The 18,016-nt window shown below is 46.2% G+C and overlaps 1 protein-coding gene across 2 annotated transcripts; it reads right to left on the bottom strand.

The window, feature by feature from the left end:
- Window positions 1-52: 52 nt before the first annotated feature.
- On the bottom strand, window positions 53-8,086 carry Mmp19 (matrix metallopeptidase 19). 2 transcript variants are annotated; one of them, XM_042698893.1, is made up of 9 exons: window positions 8,052-8,086; window positions 7,474-7,559; window positions 6,135-6,265; window positions 5,605-5,820; window positions 3,829-4,074; window positions 3,282-3,407; window positions 1,900-2,064; window positions 1,613-1,740; window positions 53-1,003 (listed from the first exon to the last, which is right to left on the bottom strand). In XM_042698893.1, exons 2-9 carry the CDS (start codon window positions 7,485-7,487, stop codon window positions 569-571), a joined length of 1,461 nt encoding a protein of 486 aa, XP_042554827.1. In that variant the 5' UTR covers window positions 7,488-7,559; window positions 8,052-8,086; the 3' UTR covers window positions 53-568. The 2 variants fall into 2 exon arrangements, with proteins under 2 accessions (XP_042554827.1, XP_042554826.1); XM_042698892.1 differs by having other exon boundaries at window positions 7,866-8,068.
- Window positions 8,087-18,016: the final 9,930 nt, after the last annotated feature.

Below are 18,016 nucleotides of genomic sequence, written 5' to 3'. Positions count from 1 at the left end.
CAGCACCCAGGCCCAGAGTTCAGGCCCCATGACAAAAACAAAAACAAAAACACCCACAAGGTTAGCCTTTATTAAATATGCCAAACTGCTTGGCACTTCATACATAAATATCTCATTTAATGTAACAACCCTACAGGATTGAAATTAACCTTATTTTTGCAAATGGGGAATTCCAAGGTTCAACAAGGATAATTAGATTGCCCAAAGTCACAAGCAAGTAAATGTGATTGATTCTCAAGGATTCCAAAGCCCTTGCTTATTTTTACTAGCCATTAATTTTTCCCAGGGAGAACATGACTCAGATAGACAGCCTCCCAGCTGTTGTCCTCAGTAAGCTAACGGTTTAATTGCCACTCCCCCTCACCATTGTCCTCCCACAGATGACAATTGGAAGTGCTATTTGCGAGGAGGAGGAAATGAATGGAGTTGAGGACTTAATTAGAAGTAAGGGGGCACCTCCCTGGAGGGAAAGAGCCTAGGAAAATGGTAGTCAAAGGCATGAGGTCCATGGTTCATGCTTGTTCTGTAACACCTGCGTGTTTCTCATGAAGAGACATTTGATTAGGCCTTAGGTCTCTTGATGGGTGACATTAGCAGGGAATGAAAGGCTGGTAGAGTCTGTAGCTGAAAGGATCGTGTCCACGACTGAGTCTGTGGGTGAATGCTCATGGTTCAAAGTAGGGGCCATGGTTGAAGGAGTGCTCTCCAAGGTTGTGCCTGTGGTTGAAGAAGTGGTAGCCCCAAATGATGGGTCAGTGACTGGAGTCTGGGGACGACAATGCATCCAGTTGCGGGCGATATTTTGGGGGTAGCCTTTCTCCACTCGAAGCTGCCGATTGAGGCGCCAGTACTCTTTGCCCTTGAAGAAGTAGACTCGACCATCCCGCCAGCTCATAGCAGCAGAGGGCTGGTCTGGCACTCCAGTAAACAACTCCTTGATTGGTTTGGGGTAGCGGCTGAAGTCAGTTTGTGCCAGCTCATCCCACTGCCAGTACCCTGAGCCCTAGTAGATGGGAAGAAGAAGAGAATGAAAGAACTTAGATAAGTAGCCGGGCGCTGGTGGCTCACACCTGTAATCCTAGCTACTCAGGAGGCTGAGATCTGAGGATCACGGTTCAAAGCCAGCCCGGGCAGGAGAGACCGTGAGACTCTTATCTCCAATAAACCACCAGAAAACCGGAAGTGGCGCTGTAGCTCAAGTGGTAGAGCGCGCGCCTTGAGCTGAAGAACTGAGGGACAGCGCCCAGGCCCAGAGTTCAAGCCCCACGACCGACAAAAAAAAAAAAAAAAAAAAAAGAACTTAGCTTCAAAGCCAGCCCAGGTAGGAAAGTCTGTGAGACTCTTATCTCCAATTAACCACCAGAAAATGGGAAGTGGTAGAGCACTAGCCTTGAGCAAAAGTTCAGGAACATCACCCAGGCCCTGCTCAGTTCAAGCCCCAAGACTGACAAAAAAGGAGGGAAGGAAGGAAGGAAGGAAGGAGAAAAAGGAAGAAAGAAAGAGCTCAGGGAACTCCCACTGCAGCTATAGAAGATCTCCCTAACTTTCCTTCTTGATATGTGGTAGCCTACCCCTCCTCAAAAGGGATACATCCTTGTTTTGGACTTTATACCTTAAAGAGGAACACCTTTTGGTTCAGAGGCCAATAGAGAGCTGCATCCAGGTTGGGTTCTACCCTGTTCAGTTTCTTGGGGAAGCCAGGAGACATCTTGAAGTTAATGTAGCGCCACACCTTGTTTCCTAAGAGTGTGTAAGAAGAGCAAGCGCCTCTGTCAAGTGGACTTCTGAAGTCCCTCTAGTTCACCCTGTCAGAAACTTCTCAATTCTCCCATCCTTTTAGGGTTTCTTTTTGAGGAAGCCATCCCCAGATCAGACACTGCACCTAACTAGTCCCCTTACCCTTAAAGAAGTGAATCCATTGAGTTCGAGGTGAGTACACAGCAGCATCCAGGTTTCCTGGGAGACCTTCCCAAAGGGCAGATATTCGGAACAAGGGACCCAACCCAGTATTTGTCACAGTCCACACGTAGTCCCCCTTGAAAGCATATGTCTTCCCATGGGGTCCTGTGAACAAAGTTGTGCCAACAGTCAAAAAGACATGGTCAAAAAGACAAAGACAGGGTAACACAGGTGGACAATAATAGGTCCCACTGAACCCTTCCTCCACCCCAGACCAATTTCCTTGTGTGTGTGCTGGTATTGGAGCTTAAACTCAGTCTAAGCACTTATCTGTTTCACTCAAAGCTAGCATTATACCACTTAAGCCACAGCTCCACTTCTGGGTTTTTGTTGGTTAACTGGATAAAAGTTTTCTTAGACCAGGTGCCAGTGGCTCACACCTCTAAGAAGAGCAAGCGCCTCAGGAGGCTACTCAGGAGGCTGAGTTCTGAGGATCACAGTTCAAAGCCAGCCCAGGGAAGGAAAGGCCATGAAACTCTGATCTCCAATAAATCACCAGAAAACCAGAAGTGGCTGTGGCTCAAGTGGCAGAGCGCTCACCTTGAGATGAAGAGCTGAGGGACAGTGCTCAGGCCCAGAGTTTAAGCCCCAAGATGAACACCAAATTTTAAAAAAGAAGAAGAAGAAGAAGAAAATTTCAACTCAAGGAGGAAATTTAAGGCAGAGAAGGATGGTCTAGTGTTCAGCCTCTTCTTTGCTGTTGAGAGCACTTATGTTCTGGTTCACTCAACAAAACAAAAGCACTACACAGCTGCTCTTCCTCCAGGTCCTTATTACCCCCAACCCCCTCCAAATGTCTTCCAAGTTCTTCCAAGCAGAGGCAAAGCTTTCCCTACCAGACATTCCAGTCTATTCCATTTTGTTGCATTTCCAGCCAGATGCTCTCTAATGTCCCTTATATGGTAACATCCTTAGTAAATTCTTTTTTTTTTTTTTGGCCAGTCTTGGAGCTTGAACTCAGCCTGGGCACTGTCCCTGAACTTCTTTTGCTCAAGCCTAGAGCTTTACCACTTGAGCCACAGTGCCAGTTCTGGCTTTTTATGTTCATGTGATGCTGAAGAATTGAACCCAAGACTTCCTGAATACTAGGTGAGCACTATACCACTAAGCCACATTCCCAGCCATGCTTGGTAAATTGTTATCTGGCCCTCTTTTCATTTGATCCTGAATCCTCCCTTTTCCTGTCACATGGCTTCTTCCATGTACCCATGACTACCTGCATTGCTCATACTACAGTCCCATGTCCTCCCCATTTATCCAGGCCTTGGCATCAGTGGGCTGCCCTGACGACCTACCCACAGCCTGTTAGAGAAGGATCTCACCCAGCATCATGGCATCCAGTTCACTGCTGCAGGGGTTTGGCATGGGACCAGGTTCTATAGGCACTGGGGATACAATAGGCACCTCTATCTCTTCCTCTTCATCCTCTGTCTCTGGGGTCTTCTTGCCTGCAAAGTGAAACAGTGCTCTCCAGAGAAAGAAGTCATAAAACATGGCCTCCCATCTACTGTAAGCGCTGCTCAGTAGCCCTGCAGAGAGGAAAAAGGGAACCCTAGCATGGTTCCCTTAGTAGAAGACAATATCACATCGATATCAGCAGAAGACACATTTTTCATTTTGAGAGGTACCAGAAAGGCAGAAGGAGGTTTGCTGGAATGTAATTCTCTATCTCCAAGAATAGCAATGAGGGAAGAGAAGCTTGGAAGGAAGATTAAACATAGAAGAGTCAGAAAGAAACAGTTCCTGAAATTGAAGAACTCTGAAGAACTGGGTGAAGAAAGAAGAAGTCGTTTCCCTCTGTTAGCATCTTCAAGCCCACAGAGATGCTAGTTAGACAGCCCCTCATGTTCCCTCAAGAAAAAGACTGACCATACAGGGCTTGGATCCCAGCCACATCATCCGGGTGCAGCTTGAAGTAGGGCCTGTAGCCAGCATAGACAGGAGCCATGAGAGCCTGCGTGTATCGAGAGTGCCCAAGTCCCAGGGCATGGCCTAGTTCATGGGCTGCAATGATACGCAGGTTCACCCCCCGATAGGTCCCCTCAGTCCAGAATTCATCTTCATCAAAGTGTACACTGCCAAGCTCTGGGATGTCAGCATGGGCCAGAACCTTCCCTGGACAAAGGCAAAGGTGGACAGGAAGGAGGTTGAAGATCACTATGCTAGAGCAATACCTTGCCTTGTATAAACTCTAATTACTCCATCCCCTTAGAATTCTTCCTGGGCATATTCACTCTCTTAGATATTTCATTCAGATTTCCCTGTGATCACCCAGTTCTATCAGGGATGGCCATCATAGTCTCTTAACCTCCCTAGCCATTCTCTTCTCTGGTTCATTCCATTTATTCCTCCTCAGGTGTCTTTTTTTTTTTTTTATTTTTTTGCTGGTCCTGGGGCTTGAGCTTCGTGCCTAAGCACTGTCTGAACCTCTCTTTGTACTTAAGGCTAGTGCTTTACTACTTGAACCACATCACCACTTCCAGCTTTTTCTGAGTAGTTTATTGGAGAAAAGAGTGTCATCAATTTCCTTGCCCAGGCTGGCTTCAAACTGTGATCCTCAGATCTCAGCCTCCTGAATAGCTAGGATTTCAGGTGTGAACCACCAGCGCCTGGCTAATTTTTTTTGTGTGTGTTATTATTAGGGCTTGAACTCAGGTCCTGGGTGCTGTCCCTAAGTTTTTTTGCTCAAGACTAGCTCTCTACCACTCTGAGCCACAACCCCACTGGTCCTGGGCCTCTAACTCAGGGCCTTGGTGCTGTCCCTGAGCTCTTTTGCTCAAGGCTAGCTAGAACTCTACCACTTTAAGCAATACTTTTTGTTTTCTGCTGGTTAATTGGAGATAAGGGTCTCACAGATTTCTCTGCCTAGGCTGGCTTTGAACCGTGATTCTCAGATCTCAGCCTCCTGAATAGTTAGGAGTATAGGTGTGAGCCACTGGTGCTTAGTGGCCTTATATTCTTGCCTGGCTTTTTTGCTCAAGGCTGGTGCTCTACCACTTCAGTCAGAGCTCTTCTTCCAGATTTTTGCTTTTAATTAGAATTAAGAGTCTCATGGATTTGTCTGCCTAGACTACCTTAGAACCTCAATCTCAAATGTCAGTCTCCTGAGTAACTAGGATAACAGAGCTTAAGCCACCAGCCCTGGCTCAAGTATTTCTTGGTAGGGGAATTTAAGCCAAGGGAAGGAGACATACACTTTGAAGAGGGGGCTTGGTAAGATCCGAGATAGGTGACCAACTGCTCCTTTAAGGAATATTGGAAATGGGTCAGAGAGTATAGGTGCAAGTGGACATAAAGAAGAACCTAAACATTTAGGCTCCAGAGTCACTTGCTCCAAGAGACAGAGATAATCTAAGACTTAGCCAGACACTGGCGGCTCATGCCTGTAATTCTAGCTACTCAGGAGGCTGAGATCTGAGGATCACAATTCAAAGACAGCCCAGGCAGGAAAGTCTTTGAGACTCTCATCTGCATTTAACTTCCAGAAAACCAAAGTGGTGCTGTGGCTCAAAGTGGTAGAGTACTAGCCTTAAGCAAAAGACTCAGAGACAACACCCAGGCTCCTGGTTCAAGCCCAACAACTGACCAAAAACAAACAAACAAACTTTGACTTCTGTAAGGTTAGAGCTGAGAACTGGTACCTACCAGGCCCATCAAAAGTATTGGAGCAGGTTGGACTCTGACGGCCATGGAAAGACAGTCGAATATCAGCCCAGCCAGCTTGTACTTCCCGGAAGGTCAAAGGAGCCACATTACTCCAGTACCTAAAAGCTTGAAGCAGGGCTGCACGGGCTTTATAGGATGAGATGGAAGAAGGCAGGTTTAGGATGCGAAAGGTCAGGTGCTTCTTTCTCCAACGGCCTGGAAATGAGCCAGAAAATAGATTAGAAACAAAGATCCTTCTGCGAATTAGAGCACCAGATTCTCCTCACAACACTAGAGAGCTCTCCTAAACAGAGACACTCACCAACCCCTCTCAGCAGACAATAACCAAGCAACCACTTGGTGATTATCCATCCATTCAATACTGAACTGGTGCAGGCTGTTTGCTCTAAAGCTCTCTCTCTCTCTCTCTCTCTCTCTCTCTCTCTCTCACACACACACACACACACACACACACACACCAATGACACATTGTCCTCTCCTCTCCCTCCCTTGACAGACTCATTCCTCACCCAAAAGCAGGTATTTAAGAGTCTTCTGGTTGAAGGGATCCTCCAAACCACAGCGAGGCTGCCTCATTCGAGCCTTTGTGGCCTCATCCAGCTGACCAGAGACTGGCAGCTCAGATGCTTCCTGAAAAGCTCTAGAAAGGGAAAAAGGGATGAGTTCACCAGGGCAGGCAAATCTGGACTGTTAAGGGCCTGGGGACTAGGGAACTCTTCTGTCTCCTGCTATTCAAAAATAGAGACCAAGACAGGCATGGAATCTTCGAAGCTGATAGGGGTCACTCCATCCTCCAATTGTCCTAAGTGGGAATTTCTTTTTTTTTCTTAGAAATGGCAACACTCATCAACTTCTTGTCTCCGTTTTCAGTATTTTTTATTTGAGTAAGAGTGCCCTCAGGTATAGCCTTCTTTCTAGACTTCTTCTGCCCTAGGGATGTATCTGGGCCCCCTGCTCTAAAGAACCTCCCTGCAATGCTCCAACCAGAAGGCCTGCCCTTCCTAGGCCTTCTCTCTTCCTGACTCCACCCACCTCTTAGCTCAGCCTGCTCTTGGGTAATGCCATCAACTGATGGACTACTATAGGGCTTTTGGACATCTCAAGAATCTCAACATTCTTAAGAGCATAAAGAAAAGCAGCCTCTGGCTGGTAGTTCTTGTCTGTAATCCAAGCTACTCAGGAGGCTAAGATCTGAGGATTGTGAGAGGAAGCCAGTGGGTCAGAAAAGTTTGTGATACCATTATTTCCAATTCACTAGTAAAAAGCTGGAAGCAGAGGTGTGGCTCAAGTGGTAGAGGGCTTGGCTCTGAGTGAAGTACTGATCCACAAACAAAAGAAAAAAATAACCCCCAATTAAATGTCTAAATTAAATGTCTAAAAGGTATCATCATATCAACATCTCAATTTATAGTTTTATAGGCAAATTATGTGAACTATAAGAAAACATGGATATAATGTGAACCTTCTAAAGGAATGTTCCAGGCCTAGGCAGATTCAATAACTGTACTTTTCTTCCTTCCTCTCTTTCTTTTTTCCTTCCTTCCTTTTTTCTTTCTTTTCTTTTGACACAGGACTTGCTATGTAACACAAGAGGGCCTTGAACTCTCAATGTGCTTGTGTCAGCCTCTTAGCACCAAGGATTCCACACCCACCCCAAATTTGTGATTATCATCTTGAATCCCTGCCTCAACCCATGCACTATGGTCTTAACAACCATAGCATCCATCTAACAGATCCTCAGTGTGACTTGGGTCAGGCAGAGGTGAGCCTAAGGAGAGGAAGCTTTGAGAAAAAATAAGAAATCATTGAGACCTCAGCTATCAAAGCAGGTTTGTTGTGACCTCTCACCTCAGAGCCTCCATGATATCTTCTGGGCTGAAGTCATCAGGTACTTCTAGAGGTTTCTGTAAGTACCCATATTGCAATAGATAATCCTGTAATAACAGGGTAGAGGCAAGCAGAGTACAAAGGGGTTAGTCACATAGTAAACCTTCCAAATGGCCTCACAGGCCCATCCCAAGAAGAGAACAGATACAGGAGGAATAAAAGAAAGGTGCATTGGAGAAGGGGCTCAGGTGAAAAGAGGGGAAGGAGAAAAGGGAATGGACAGGACAGATAGATCACGGCATAGAAGCAAGGAAAGGCAGTCAAGTGGAAGGCAGGGCAGAGATAAAGGAGCCTCTGGAGTAGGAGCCCCTGTTATTCCCCTAGCCTGGGACCTTCCTTCCCAGGGGACTCACCACAGCTGCCTTCTCCTCTGCAGGCCCCAGGGCCCGGCCTGAGACTGTTATTGGGAGTAAGAGGCCCAGCCACAGCTGCTGCCAGTTCATGGTTCCAAGAGACAAGAGTGCTAGAGGCTGTCCTTATTCTCCGAACTGGTATTTCTGGGAGTCTGGGGAAGCAGAGTTAGACAGGGGGCTTCTTACCTCCAGCTCTCTTCACTCTCAGACTCGGGTCCTCTTTATGAAACAGCTGAGGGGGATGGGGGGTGGCACTGGGGAGGTGACTCAGCCCAGGGATGTGTTGCAATTCACCATTAACCCTTGCCCTACCAGAGGGCAAAAGCCCCAAAAAGCCCCTGACAACCCCCTTTCCCCTCAAAGTACTCTGCTGGACACCAGATGACTTTTTGAACTGCTCTGAGTGAACTTCCTGGCAGGATGAGAAGTAAAAATCTCTGAAGATCAGAATAGAATCAGTGTTAGCCTTTGGAGTTGGACATTCCTGTTTCCCAGGGAACGTTATCTGCTCTTGAATAGGAAAACTAATTAAAGCAAAGAGGTAGAAGACGGCCCTGAGGTAGCTTGGGTTTGAGGTGAAGGGACTAAGGGGGAGGTCCATTTCTTCTTCTCCAAGATCAAGTGGAAATTAAAGAAATAAAGTTTTTATTTAGAGACAAGGTCTTATTTTTTTTATTACTTTATTGAGATTAAGTGATTACACAAACTTCACAATATTGTGGGATAGTGATACTTAGCTAAAGTCATAAAGTCATAAACACATTCACAAGGTGAATTGTCATTATCATGGTCTATAAAGCTTGTGAACTCTACAAACTTTGACAGTACAACTATTTCTTCCAAATAGGATGATCTGTACATTTCTTTCCTTTTGCTTAGTAGAGACAGGGTCTTATTATGTAGTCCTGGTTGGCCTGGAACTCATGATCTTCCTGTCTCAGCCTCCTAAAGGCTGGGATTATAGGCCTGCATCATTACTGCAGGCTCAAGAATACTATTACAGGGGGACTGGGAATTTGGCTTAGCAGTAGAGTGCTTGCCTAGCATGCATGAAGCCCTGGGTTTGATTCTTCAACACCATATACACAGAAAAAGCCAGAAGTGGTGCTGTGGCTCAAATGGTAAAGTGCTAGCCTTAAGCAAAAAGAAGCTCAGGGACAGTGCTCAGGCCCAGAGTTCAAGCCCCAGGACTGGCAAAAAAAAAAAGTAATAAAGGCTCAAGAATACTACTACTGCCTCTAGAATAACTGGGATTACAAGCACCACTCCTGGCTGTTTCTCTAGAGACAGAGAGGAGAGAGTGCAGAGAGAGGGAGAGGGAGAGAGAGAGAGAGAGAGAGTCCCCTGGGCACTGTCCCTTAACTTTTGTGCTCAAGGCTCACACTCTACCACTTGAGCCACAGTTCCACTTCTGGCTTTGAATCGTTAATTGGAGATAAGGGTCTCAAGGACTTTCCTTCCCATGCTGGCTTCAAAGCACAATCTTTAGATCTCAGCAGCCTGAGTAGCTAGGATTAGGGCGTTGAGCCACTGGCACCCTTCACTTGACTACTCTTTTCTTTTTTCTTTTCTTTTCTTTCTTTCTTTTTTTTTCCTTCCTTCCTTCCTTCCTTCCTTCTTTCTTTCTTTCTTTCTTTCTTTCTTTCTTTCTTTCTTTCTTTCTTTCTTTCTTTCTTTCTTTCTTTCTTTCTTTCTCTCTTTCTCTCTTTCTCTCTTTCTCTCTTTCTTTTTTTTTGTCAGTTGTGAGGCTTAAAATCTGGGCCTGGGCGCTGTCCATCAGCAGTTCAACTCAAGGCCAGCACTCTACCACTTGAGCCACAGCGCCACTTCTGGTTTACTGGTGTTTCATTGGAGATGTTTCACTGACTTTCCTGCTGGGGCTGGCTTTGTACCATGATCCTCAGATCTCAGCCTCCTGAGTAGCTAGGATTACAGGCATGAGCCACCGGTGCTCAGCTTTGACTACTTTTTATAACAGAACGTGGAGAAACAGAGAGAGTAACCTGTACAACGACATGGAACTTCTAACTGGCATATATCCAAATTCCTCTGATGACCCCATACCATTTACTCTTTCCAGACACCACACTTTTTTTGTTTTGTTTTTGTGCCTGTACTGGGGCTTGAACTCAGTGTCTAGGTGCTATCCCTAAGCTTCTTATGCTCAAGGCTAACACACTACTACTTGAGCCACAGCTCCACTTCCGGGTTTTTTGGTGGCTAATTGGAGATAAGAGTCTCACAGACTCTCCTGCCCAGGCTGTTTCATATCACAATTCTCAGATCTCAGCTTCTTGAGTAGCTAGGATTACAGGAGTGAGCACCGGGCTCACCTTAACCAGTAAAGGTTTGTTCTTTGTATAGTTAAGGACAACCGAAGGTTCCACTAAGACATGCAACATGCAGCACTTGCATATTGTTTAAATGCACAGTGAAGTAGGCATAGGAAAGGGGAAAAGGTTATTAAACTCATATTCTAAGTAAGACCTTACTTCTGAGCATTTCCCTATATCCCAGGTTGAAATGCTGGGAGGCCACAAGAGGACCCCTTACTCTCCAGGATCAAAGCGGGGATACCCCTGATTCATCTTCTGCCCTCAGTGGTTTCATGATTCACCCAATACCCAGCTGGGTAACATGGATGACTAAATACCAAATGACCAGAGACAGAGAGCCTTTGAACAAGGATTGGTACAGGCTCTCAGCATGCTGGTGCACCCAGGAAATGATGGCGTTTGGGACACAGCTTCTGCTCTGTCCCTTATAGGGCTCTTTGTCATCCCTTTTCTCTATCTTTGTGCCCTCTACTCAGTCATGCCCACCCACTGTCATGGAAGGCCTAAGAGGTAGAGCATTTAGAAATGAAGAAGCCAGATAATGGATGAACATAATTCTAAAAGTTACCAAATCAGCCAAATCAGTTATTTTTTAAATCTCAGTAATACCCCCTGCGTACTAGCCTTTTTTTTGGGGGGGGGTCCAGTCGTGGGGCCTGAACTCTGGGCCTGGGCACTGTCCCTCAGTTCTTCAGCTCAAGACTAGCGCTCTACCACTTGAGCCACAACGCCACTTCCGGCCTTTTTCTTTTTGCTTATGTGGTGCTGAGGAATCGAACCCAGGGCCTCAGGCATGCAAGGCAAGCGCTCTACCACTGAGCCAACTTCCCAGCCCCTAGAGCCTTTTTTTTATTCCTCTGTAAAAAGGCCAGTATGGGGGCTAGGAAGGTGGCTCAATGGTAGAGCGCTTGCCTTGCATGCCTGAGGCCCTGGGTTCGATTCCTCAGCACCACATAAGCAAAAAGAAAAAAGCCGAAAGTGGTGCTGTGGCTCAAGTAGTGGAGCGCTAGCCTTGAGCTGAAGAGCTGAGGGACAGCGCCCAGGCCCAGAGTTCAGGCCCCATGACCGGACCCCCCCCCCCCCAAAAAAAAAAAAAAGGCTCTAAGAAGTAGCTTTAGGTCACACAGCTAGAAGCAGGAGAGTCAGGGACTCTCAAACTATGATCTTTGCACACAGCTCTTCAGCCTCTGGGAGGTTCCCACAAACACCCAAACAACGCCCCCCCCCAAGAGATGCAGGTGGTTCATGTATGCAAGGACTGTGTGACTAATTCTGCACACGAAGCATCATGACTATGCCTGCCGCCAGCTCCCACCACTGCCCCAGCTCTTTTTTTCCTCTGTATTTGTCATCTCTCACGAGGGGAGATATGGGAATGTGTACAAAGGATTAGTAACCAGCTTGTCCCAAAAAAGAGAACTTGAATCTTAGAAAAATAACTCCCAGCTTCTTTGGTTTGCTTGTTCTGATTTCCCTTTCTGTCCACACATTATTGCAGAAGAGCTCGTGTAGAAGTTATTTTTATTTGTGTCTTTCTGTTGACATGGTGTCTTGAAAACTTTTTGCTCAGGCTGGCTGGAACCTCAGTCATCCTGATCTCAGTCTCCTGAGTAGCTGGACTTATCAAGGTGAGTAAAAGTGCCTGGCTTATAAAAGGGTTTGTTGTTGTCTTTGTGTCAGTCCTGGAGATTGAACTCAGGGCCTAGGTGCTGTCCCTGAGATTTTTTGCTCAAAGCTAGAGTTCTACACTTGATTCACAGCTCCACTTCCAGCTTTATAGTGGTTAACTGGAGAGAATACCACAGACTTTCCTTCTAGACTGGCTTTGATGAACTGTGAGCCTCATGTTTCAGCCTCCTAAGTAGCTATGAGCCACTGGTGCCTGGCTAGAAAAAAAATATATATATATTTCAAAATATAGATATATAAATTTTGTCAGTTGTGGGGCTTGAACTCAGTGCCTGGGCACTGTTTCTGAGCTCCTTTGCTCAAGGCTAGCACACTACCACTTTGAGCCACAGCTCCACTTCCAGGTTTCTGGTGTTTAATTGGAAATAAGAGTCTCATGAACTGTCCTGCCTGGGCTGGTTTTAAACCACTACCTTCAGATCTCAGCTTCCTGAGTAGCTAGGATTAAATGTGTGAGCTACCAGCACCGGGCCTAGAATTATTTTAGATTAAATGATAACAAGAAGCAATAAGACTTCTGAGAGTACTTCATAATGATAACTACCATGAGTGGAGGTTAAAAGTATGTGTACAGGTTTTCAGGACCTCAAGAAACCAATTTCTCTCTCTCTCTCTTCTCTTTTTTTCTCTCTCCCTCTCCTTTTCCCTTTCTCTCTCCCCCTCCCCTTCCCCTGCTCTTTTCTCCTCTCAATCTCCCTCTTCCTCTTTTTTCTCTCACAGTTTCAGCTATATAGTCCATTCTGGCCTTAAAGTCATGATCCTCTCCAGACTCCAAAAAGACTAGGATTACAAGCTATGCCTGGTTGACAGCCATCTTTACCCTGTGGAAGTGAGCAAAGGTTGGAATATATATGTATATGCGCCAAGTTCAGTGAGGCTAAAGCAGTAACTCTGGGGTAGAAGGCCTTCTAAGTATACCTCAGGACCAGCATTCATTCCTCAGTACTGCAAACACATGCATACATAAATGGCAAATCTTGGGCCTGAAACTAGGAACTGACTGTAAGGCATGAAAAAATGAAAGTTTGGACCAAGTTAAAGCTGATCAGAACCTGCCCTGGAAATATAAAAAGGCAGGAGAGAATTCCACTGGTTTGTTTTCCCCTCAGAACCCTGTGGTTGAGTTCTTCAGAATGTTACTTTGGAAACCTCTGTTTTTAAAAGAACTTCCTTACCCCATATACAAACACATTCCTTCAATTAGTCATAAGTTCCTAGAAACATATGGGAATTGATGGCAGGACTAGACACAGCTGGAATTGGTTAGTGATCAAGGAAGCGGAAGGGGCTTGGGATGATTCAGGGAGTGGGTGAGCACATTCTGCTTGCCTGATACCTCAGATCTCCTCAGACACACTCCCTGACGTTCTCACCTGTCCATTGCCTGCTCCCCCCCCCCCCCCCCACACACACACACAGAGCCTTGGAATGAACTATTTCAGATTTCAGTGGAGAGACCATTAGACCTAAATCCTGAAGCTTTTCAGTTCCTTCCAAAGTCTGAGAGAGATCAAGATCCGCTCCCTTTTCTGATTGCAGACAAAAAATTGCTGTCCCATAGGATATGTCTACAACTTTCTGGAGGCCTCTGTTGGGGGTTTTTTGTACAGCAGAGTGCTTGTTACATGAAGGGATAAATTCTAGTTCCTGGAACAATGAATAAGAGAGGAATAAGGAATTTCAGTGTTCATTCAGCTTCTGGGTGAAAAATTGTGACCGCTGAAGTAGGGGGAATGCTCCTTCTGGAAATGGCAACCATTTCTTTAGTGACAAACAAAACTGATCTGCATTGCTTTTACCAAGGAGAGTAGGTTTAGGGAGAGTGCTTTGACCTCCTTAGCCTCACCTTTATAATCCCCTAAAACAGATCTTCCTCATGGCTGGGTACTGTCATGGGCTTGAAAAATCTGTTCAGGCCGGGCATCGGTGGCTCATGCCTGTAATCCTAGCTACTCAGGAGGCTGAGAGCTGAGGATCTCGGTTCAAAGCCAGCCTGGGCAGGAAAGTCTATGAGACTCTTATCTCCAATAAACCACTAGAAAACTGGAAGTGGCGCTATAGCTCAAGTGGTAGGGCACTTGCCTTGAGCTGAAGAGCGCAAGTACAGCGCCCAAGCCCAGAGTTCAAGCCCCATGACTGACCAAAAAAAAAAAAAAAAGGAAAAGAAAAATCTGTTCAGTTTCTTTTTCTTTTATTTTTTTTCCCTAGTCAATTGCGGGTCTTGAACTCAGGGCCTGGGCACTGTCCCTGAGCTTTATCACTCAAGGTTAGTGCTCTACCACTTTGAGACATAGCGTCACTTAATTAGAGATGAAGAGACTGGGCTGACTTCAAACCACAATCCTCAGATCTCAGCGTCCTGAATAGCTAGGATTTCAGCACCTGGCTGGTTTCTTTCTTTGTAAGCTAAAGAAAGGTCTTAATAGGACATTGACAAAAGATGGTCCAACCCAAGTGCCAGTGGCTCACACCTGTAACCCTAGCTACTTAGGCGTCTGAGATCCTCAGATCTCTGTTCAAAATCAGCCCAGGCAGGAAAGTCCATGAGACTGTTATCTGTAGTTAATGACCAAAAAAGCTCGAAATTGAGCTATGATTCAAGCAGTAGAGTGCTAGTCTTGAGCAAAAAAAATCTCAAGGACAGCCGGGCGCTGGTGGCTCACGCCTATTATCCTAGCTACTGGGAGGCTGAGATCTGAGGATCATGGTTCAAAGGGCAAGAAAGTCCGGGACTCTAATCTCCAATAAGCCACTAGAAAACCGGAAGTGGTGCTGTGGCTCAAGCAGTAGAGTGCTTGCCTTGAGCTGAAGAGTGCAGGGACAACTCCCAGGCCCAGAGTTCAAGCCCCACGACTGACCAAAAAAACAAAAAACAAAATAAAAAAATCTCAGGGACAATATCCAGGCTCTGAATTCAAGCCCCAGGATCGGCACACACAAAAAAATGTTTTTGAGGGGCTGGGAAGGTGGCTCAGTGGTAGAGTGCTTGCCTCGCATGGATGAGGCCCTAGGTTTGATTCCTCAGCACCACATAAGCAGAAAAAGCTGGAAATGGTGCTGTGACTCACGTGGTAGAGCACTAGCCTTGAGCTGAAGAGTTGAGGGACAGAGCCCAGGCCAAGTTCAAGACCCACAACCAACAACAACTTTTTGAATTACAGGCAGGCATGAACTACAGTACCTGGCTACTCATTTGATGATATATTTGGGAGGGATCCAGATACTCTATCCTGAAATGCTTGGAAGCCTGGAAAGAAAATGTTAGCCGAATCTGCCACTTGAAAACAAGCTGGAATCTCGGGTCAGGTTAACTTGCAAACAATGGCCTGTCCTAGTACCACCTAGTGGACAATAAAAAACCAACACATGGGCTCTGAAACTTGAGGGTAACTATCTAGTGTCTGATCACATTGTTGAGGAACGTGGCACAAGGAATCTTGCTTTATAGCTATTACCTGGGTACAGTCTTACCCTGCCAAGGTATGGATTAGAGGTTCATGGAAAGAAAGGAGTAATCTGCTTGAAATGGGCCAAAAGATGGTTATCTAAGCAGGTGATGTCATTCACAGTGTAATCCTAACTAGTCTCAGAAGGCTGATTTGAGAATTGAGGTTTGGAGTCAGCATGGGCTGACTCATCGTTATCATGATCATGATCATCATCATCGTAAGTAAGATTCCGATCTCCAATAAACCACAAAAAAGCTGGAGGTGAAGCTGTGGCTCAAGCAGTAGAGTAAGGGACAGCCAAGCACCTGTGGTTTATGTCTATAAATCCTAGCTACTCCAGAGGCTGAGATCTAAGGATCATGGTTCAAAGCCAGCCTGGGTAGGGAAACATTTATCTCCAATTAACCACCAAAAAGCTGTAAGTAGAGCTGTGGTTTAAGTGGTAGAGTACTAGCCTGGAGCAGAAAAGCTCAGGGACAGTACCTAGGCCCTGAGTTCAAGCTTCAGGACCAGCAAGCTAAAATAGCTAATTATTGGCAGGAGGTGAGACTCAGCAATATAGGGCCTGCTTAGCAAGCACAAGACTCTGAGTTCAAATCCTAGCCCACAAAAACAAATAAAATGCTAGCCACTTAAAACAATTAAATATATGTATATTGCTGGAGACATACATACGTTTTTTGGTGGTACTAGGATTTGAAACAGACTTTGCTAGGCAGAAAGAGTATTACAGAACCACACCTCTAGTCCTTTTTCATGCTGGTTTTTTTTTTTTTGTCAATCCTGGGGCTTTAACTCAGGGCCTGGGCACTGTCCCTGAGCTGCTTTTGTTCAAGACTAGTGTTCTAAGCTGGGCACTGGTGGCTCACTAGTGCCTGTAATCCTAGCTACTCAGGAGGCTGAGATCTGAGGCTCATGGTTCAAAGCCAGACCAGGCAGGAAAAATCCATGAGATTTTTTTTTTTGGGGGTCTAGTCGTGGGGCCTGAACTCTGGGCCTGGGTGCTGTCCCTCAGCTCTTCAGCTCAAGGCTAGCGCTCTGCCACTAAGCCACCTTCCCAGCCCAATCCATGAGATTTTTAGAATTCTTTGTTTTTGTTTTTGTCAGTCATAGGGCCTGAACTGTGGGCCTGGGCGCTGTCCCAGATCAAGGCTGGCGCTCTACCGCTCTACTACTTGAGCCACAGCGCCACTTCCGGCTTTTTCTGATTATATGGTGCTGAGGAATCAAACCCAGAGCCTCATGCATGCAAGGCAAGCATTCTACTACTGAGCCACCCTCTCAGCCCCAATCCATGAGATTTTTATCTCCAATAAACCACCAGAAAACCAAAAATGACGCTGTGGTTCAAGTGGTAGAGCATTCACCTTGAGCTGAAGAACTGAGGGATTGCGCCCAAGCCCAGAGTTCAAGCCCCACAACCGACCAAAAAAAAAAAAAGGGGGCTGAGAAGGTGGCTCATGCCTTGCATGCACGAGGCCCTGGGTTCAATTCCTCAGCACCACATAAGCAAAAAGAAAAAAGCCAGAAGTGGCGCTGTGGCTCAAGTGATAGAGTGCTAGCCTTGAGCTGAAGAGCTGAGGGACAGAGCCCAGGCCCAGAGTTCAGGCCCCACGACCGGACCCCCCCCCCCCCCCACCGCCAAAAAAAAAAAGACTAGTATTCTACTGTTCTACCACTTAAGCCACAGCTCCATATCTGTTTTTTGTTGTTGTTGTTTTTTGGTCCGGTCATGGGGCCTGAACTCTGGGCCTGGGCGCTGTCCCTCAGCTCTTCAGCTCAAGGCTAGCACTCTACCACTTGAGCCACAGAGCCACTTCCGGCTTTTTTCTTTTTGCTTATGTGGTGCTGAGGAATCGAACCCAGGGCCTTATGCATGCAAGGCAAGCGCTCTACCACTGAGCCACCTTCCCAGCCCCCATGTCTGGCTTTTTTTTGTTGTTGTTGTTGGTCGGTCGTGGGACCTGAACTCTGGGCCTGGGCGCTGTCCCTCAGCTCTTCAGCTCAAGGCTAGCGCTCTACCACTTGAGCCACAGCTCCACTTCCATTTTTTTTTTCTTTTTTGCTTATGTGGTGCTGAGGAATCGAACCCAGGGCCTCATGCATGCAAGGCAAGCGCTCTACCACTGAGCTACTTTCCCAGCTCTGGCTTTTTTTTAAAGTAATATTTTATTATATGGTAAAGGTGATGTACAGAGAGGTTACAGTTACATAAGGTAATGCGTACATTTCTTGTAGAACAGTGTTACCCACTCCTTTGTTTTCGCCCACTTTCCCTCTCCCCAATATCTGGCTTTTTTTGGTAACTTATTGGAGGTAAGAGTACTCTCCTGCATGGGCTAGCTTTGAACCATGATCCTCAGATCTGTCTCCTCAGTAGCTAGGATTATACATGAGCCATTGGTGCCTGGCAGAGCACCAATCTTGAGCAAAAAAGTTAATTGACAAAGCCCAAGTCCTGAGTTCAAGCCCCAGTACTGGCAGCCACCATTCCCACGCTCCCTCGCCCCAAAAAAGGAGTTAGGAGGAATGCTTTCAGGAGCAGGACCAGTAGAAGCAAGGACTGAGGCTTAGAAACAATGTCAGAAATGGCTCGTTTGATGAATTGAAGCTAGTTCAATATACTTGGAGTAGTTTGACTAGAGTTGGTAAATGGTAAATGATGCTGGGGCTGAGA

This window comes from Dipodomys spectabilis, unplaced genomic scaffold (genome assembly GCF_019054845.1).
Source record: "Dipodomys spectabilis isolate Male_0828 unplaced genomic scaffold, ASM1905484v1 ptg000234l, whole genome shotgun sequence".
NCBI classification, from domain to species: Eukaryota; Metazoa; Chordata; class Mammalia; order Rodentia; family Heteromyidae; genus Dipodomys; species Dipodomys spectabilis.
The sequence above is the reverse complement of the archived record's forward strand: the minus strand, read 5'-3'. Positions and strand labels throughout refer to the sequence as shown.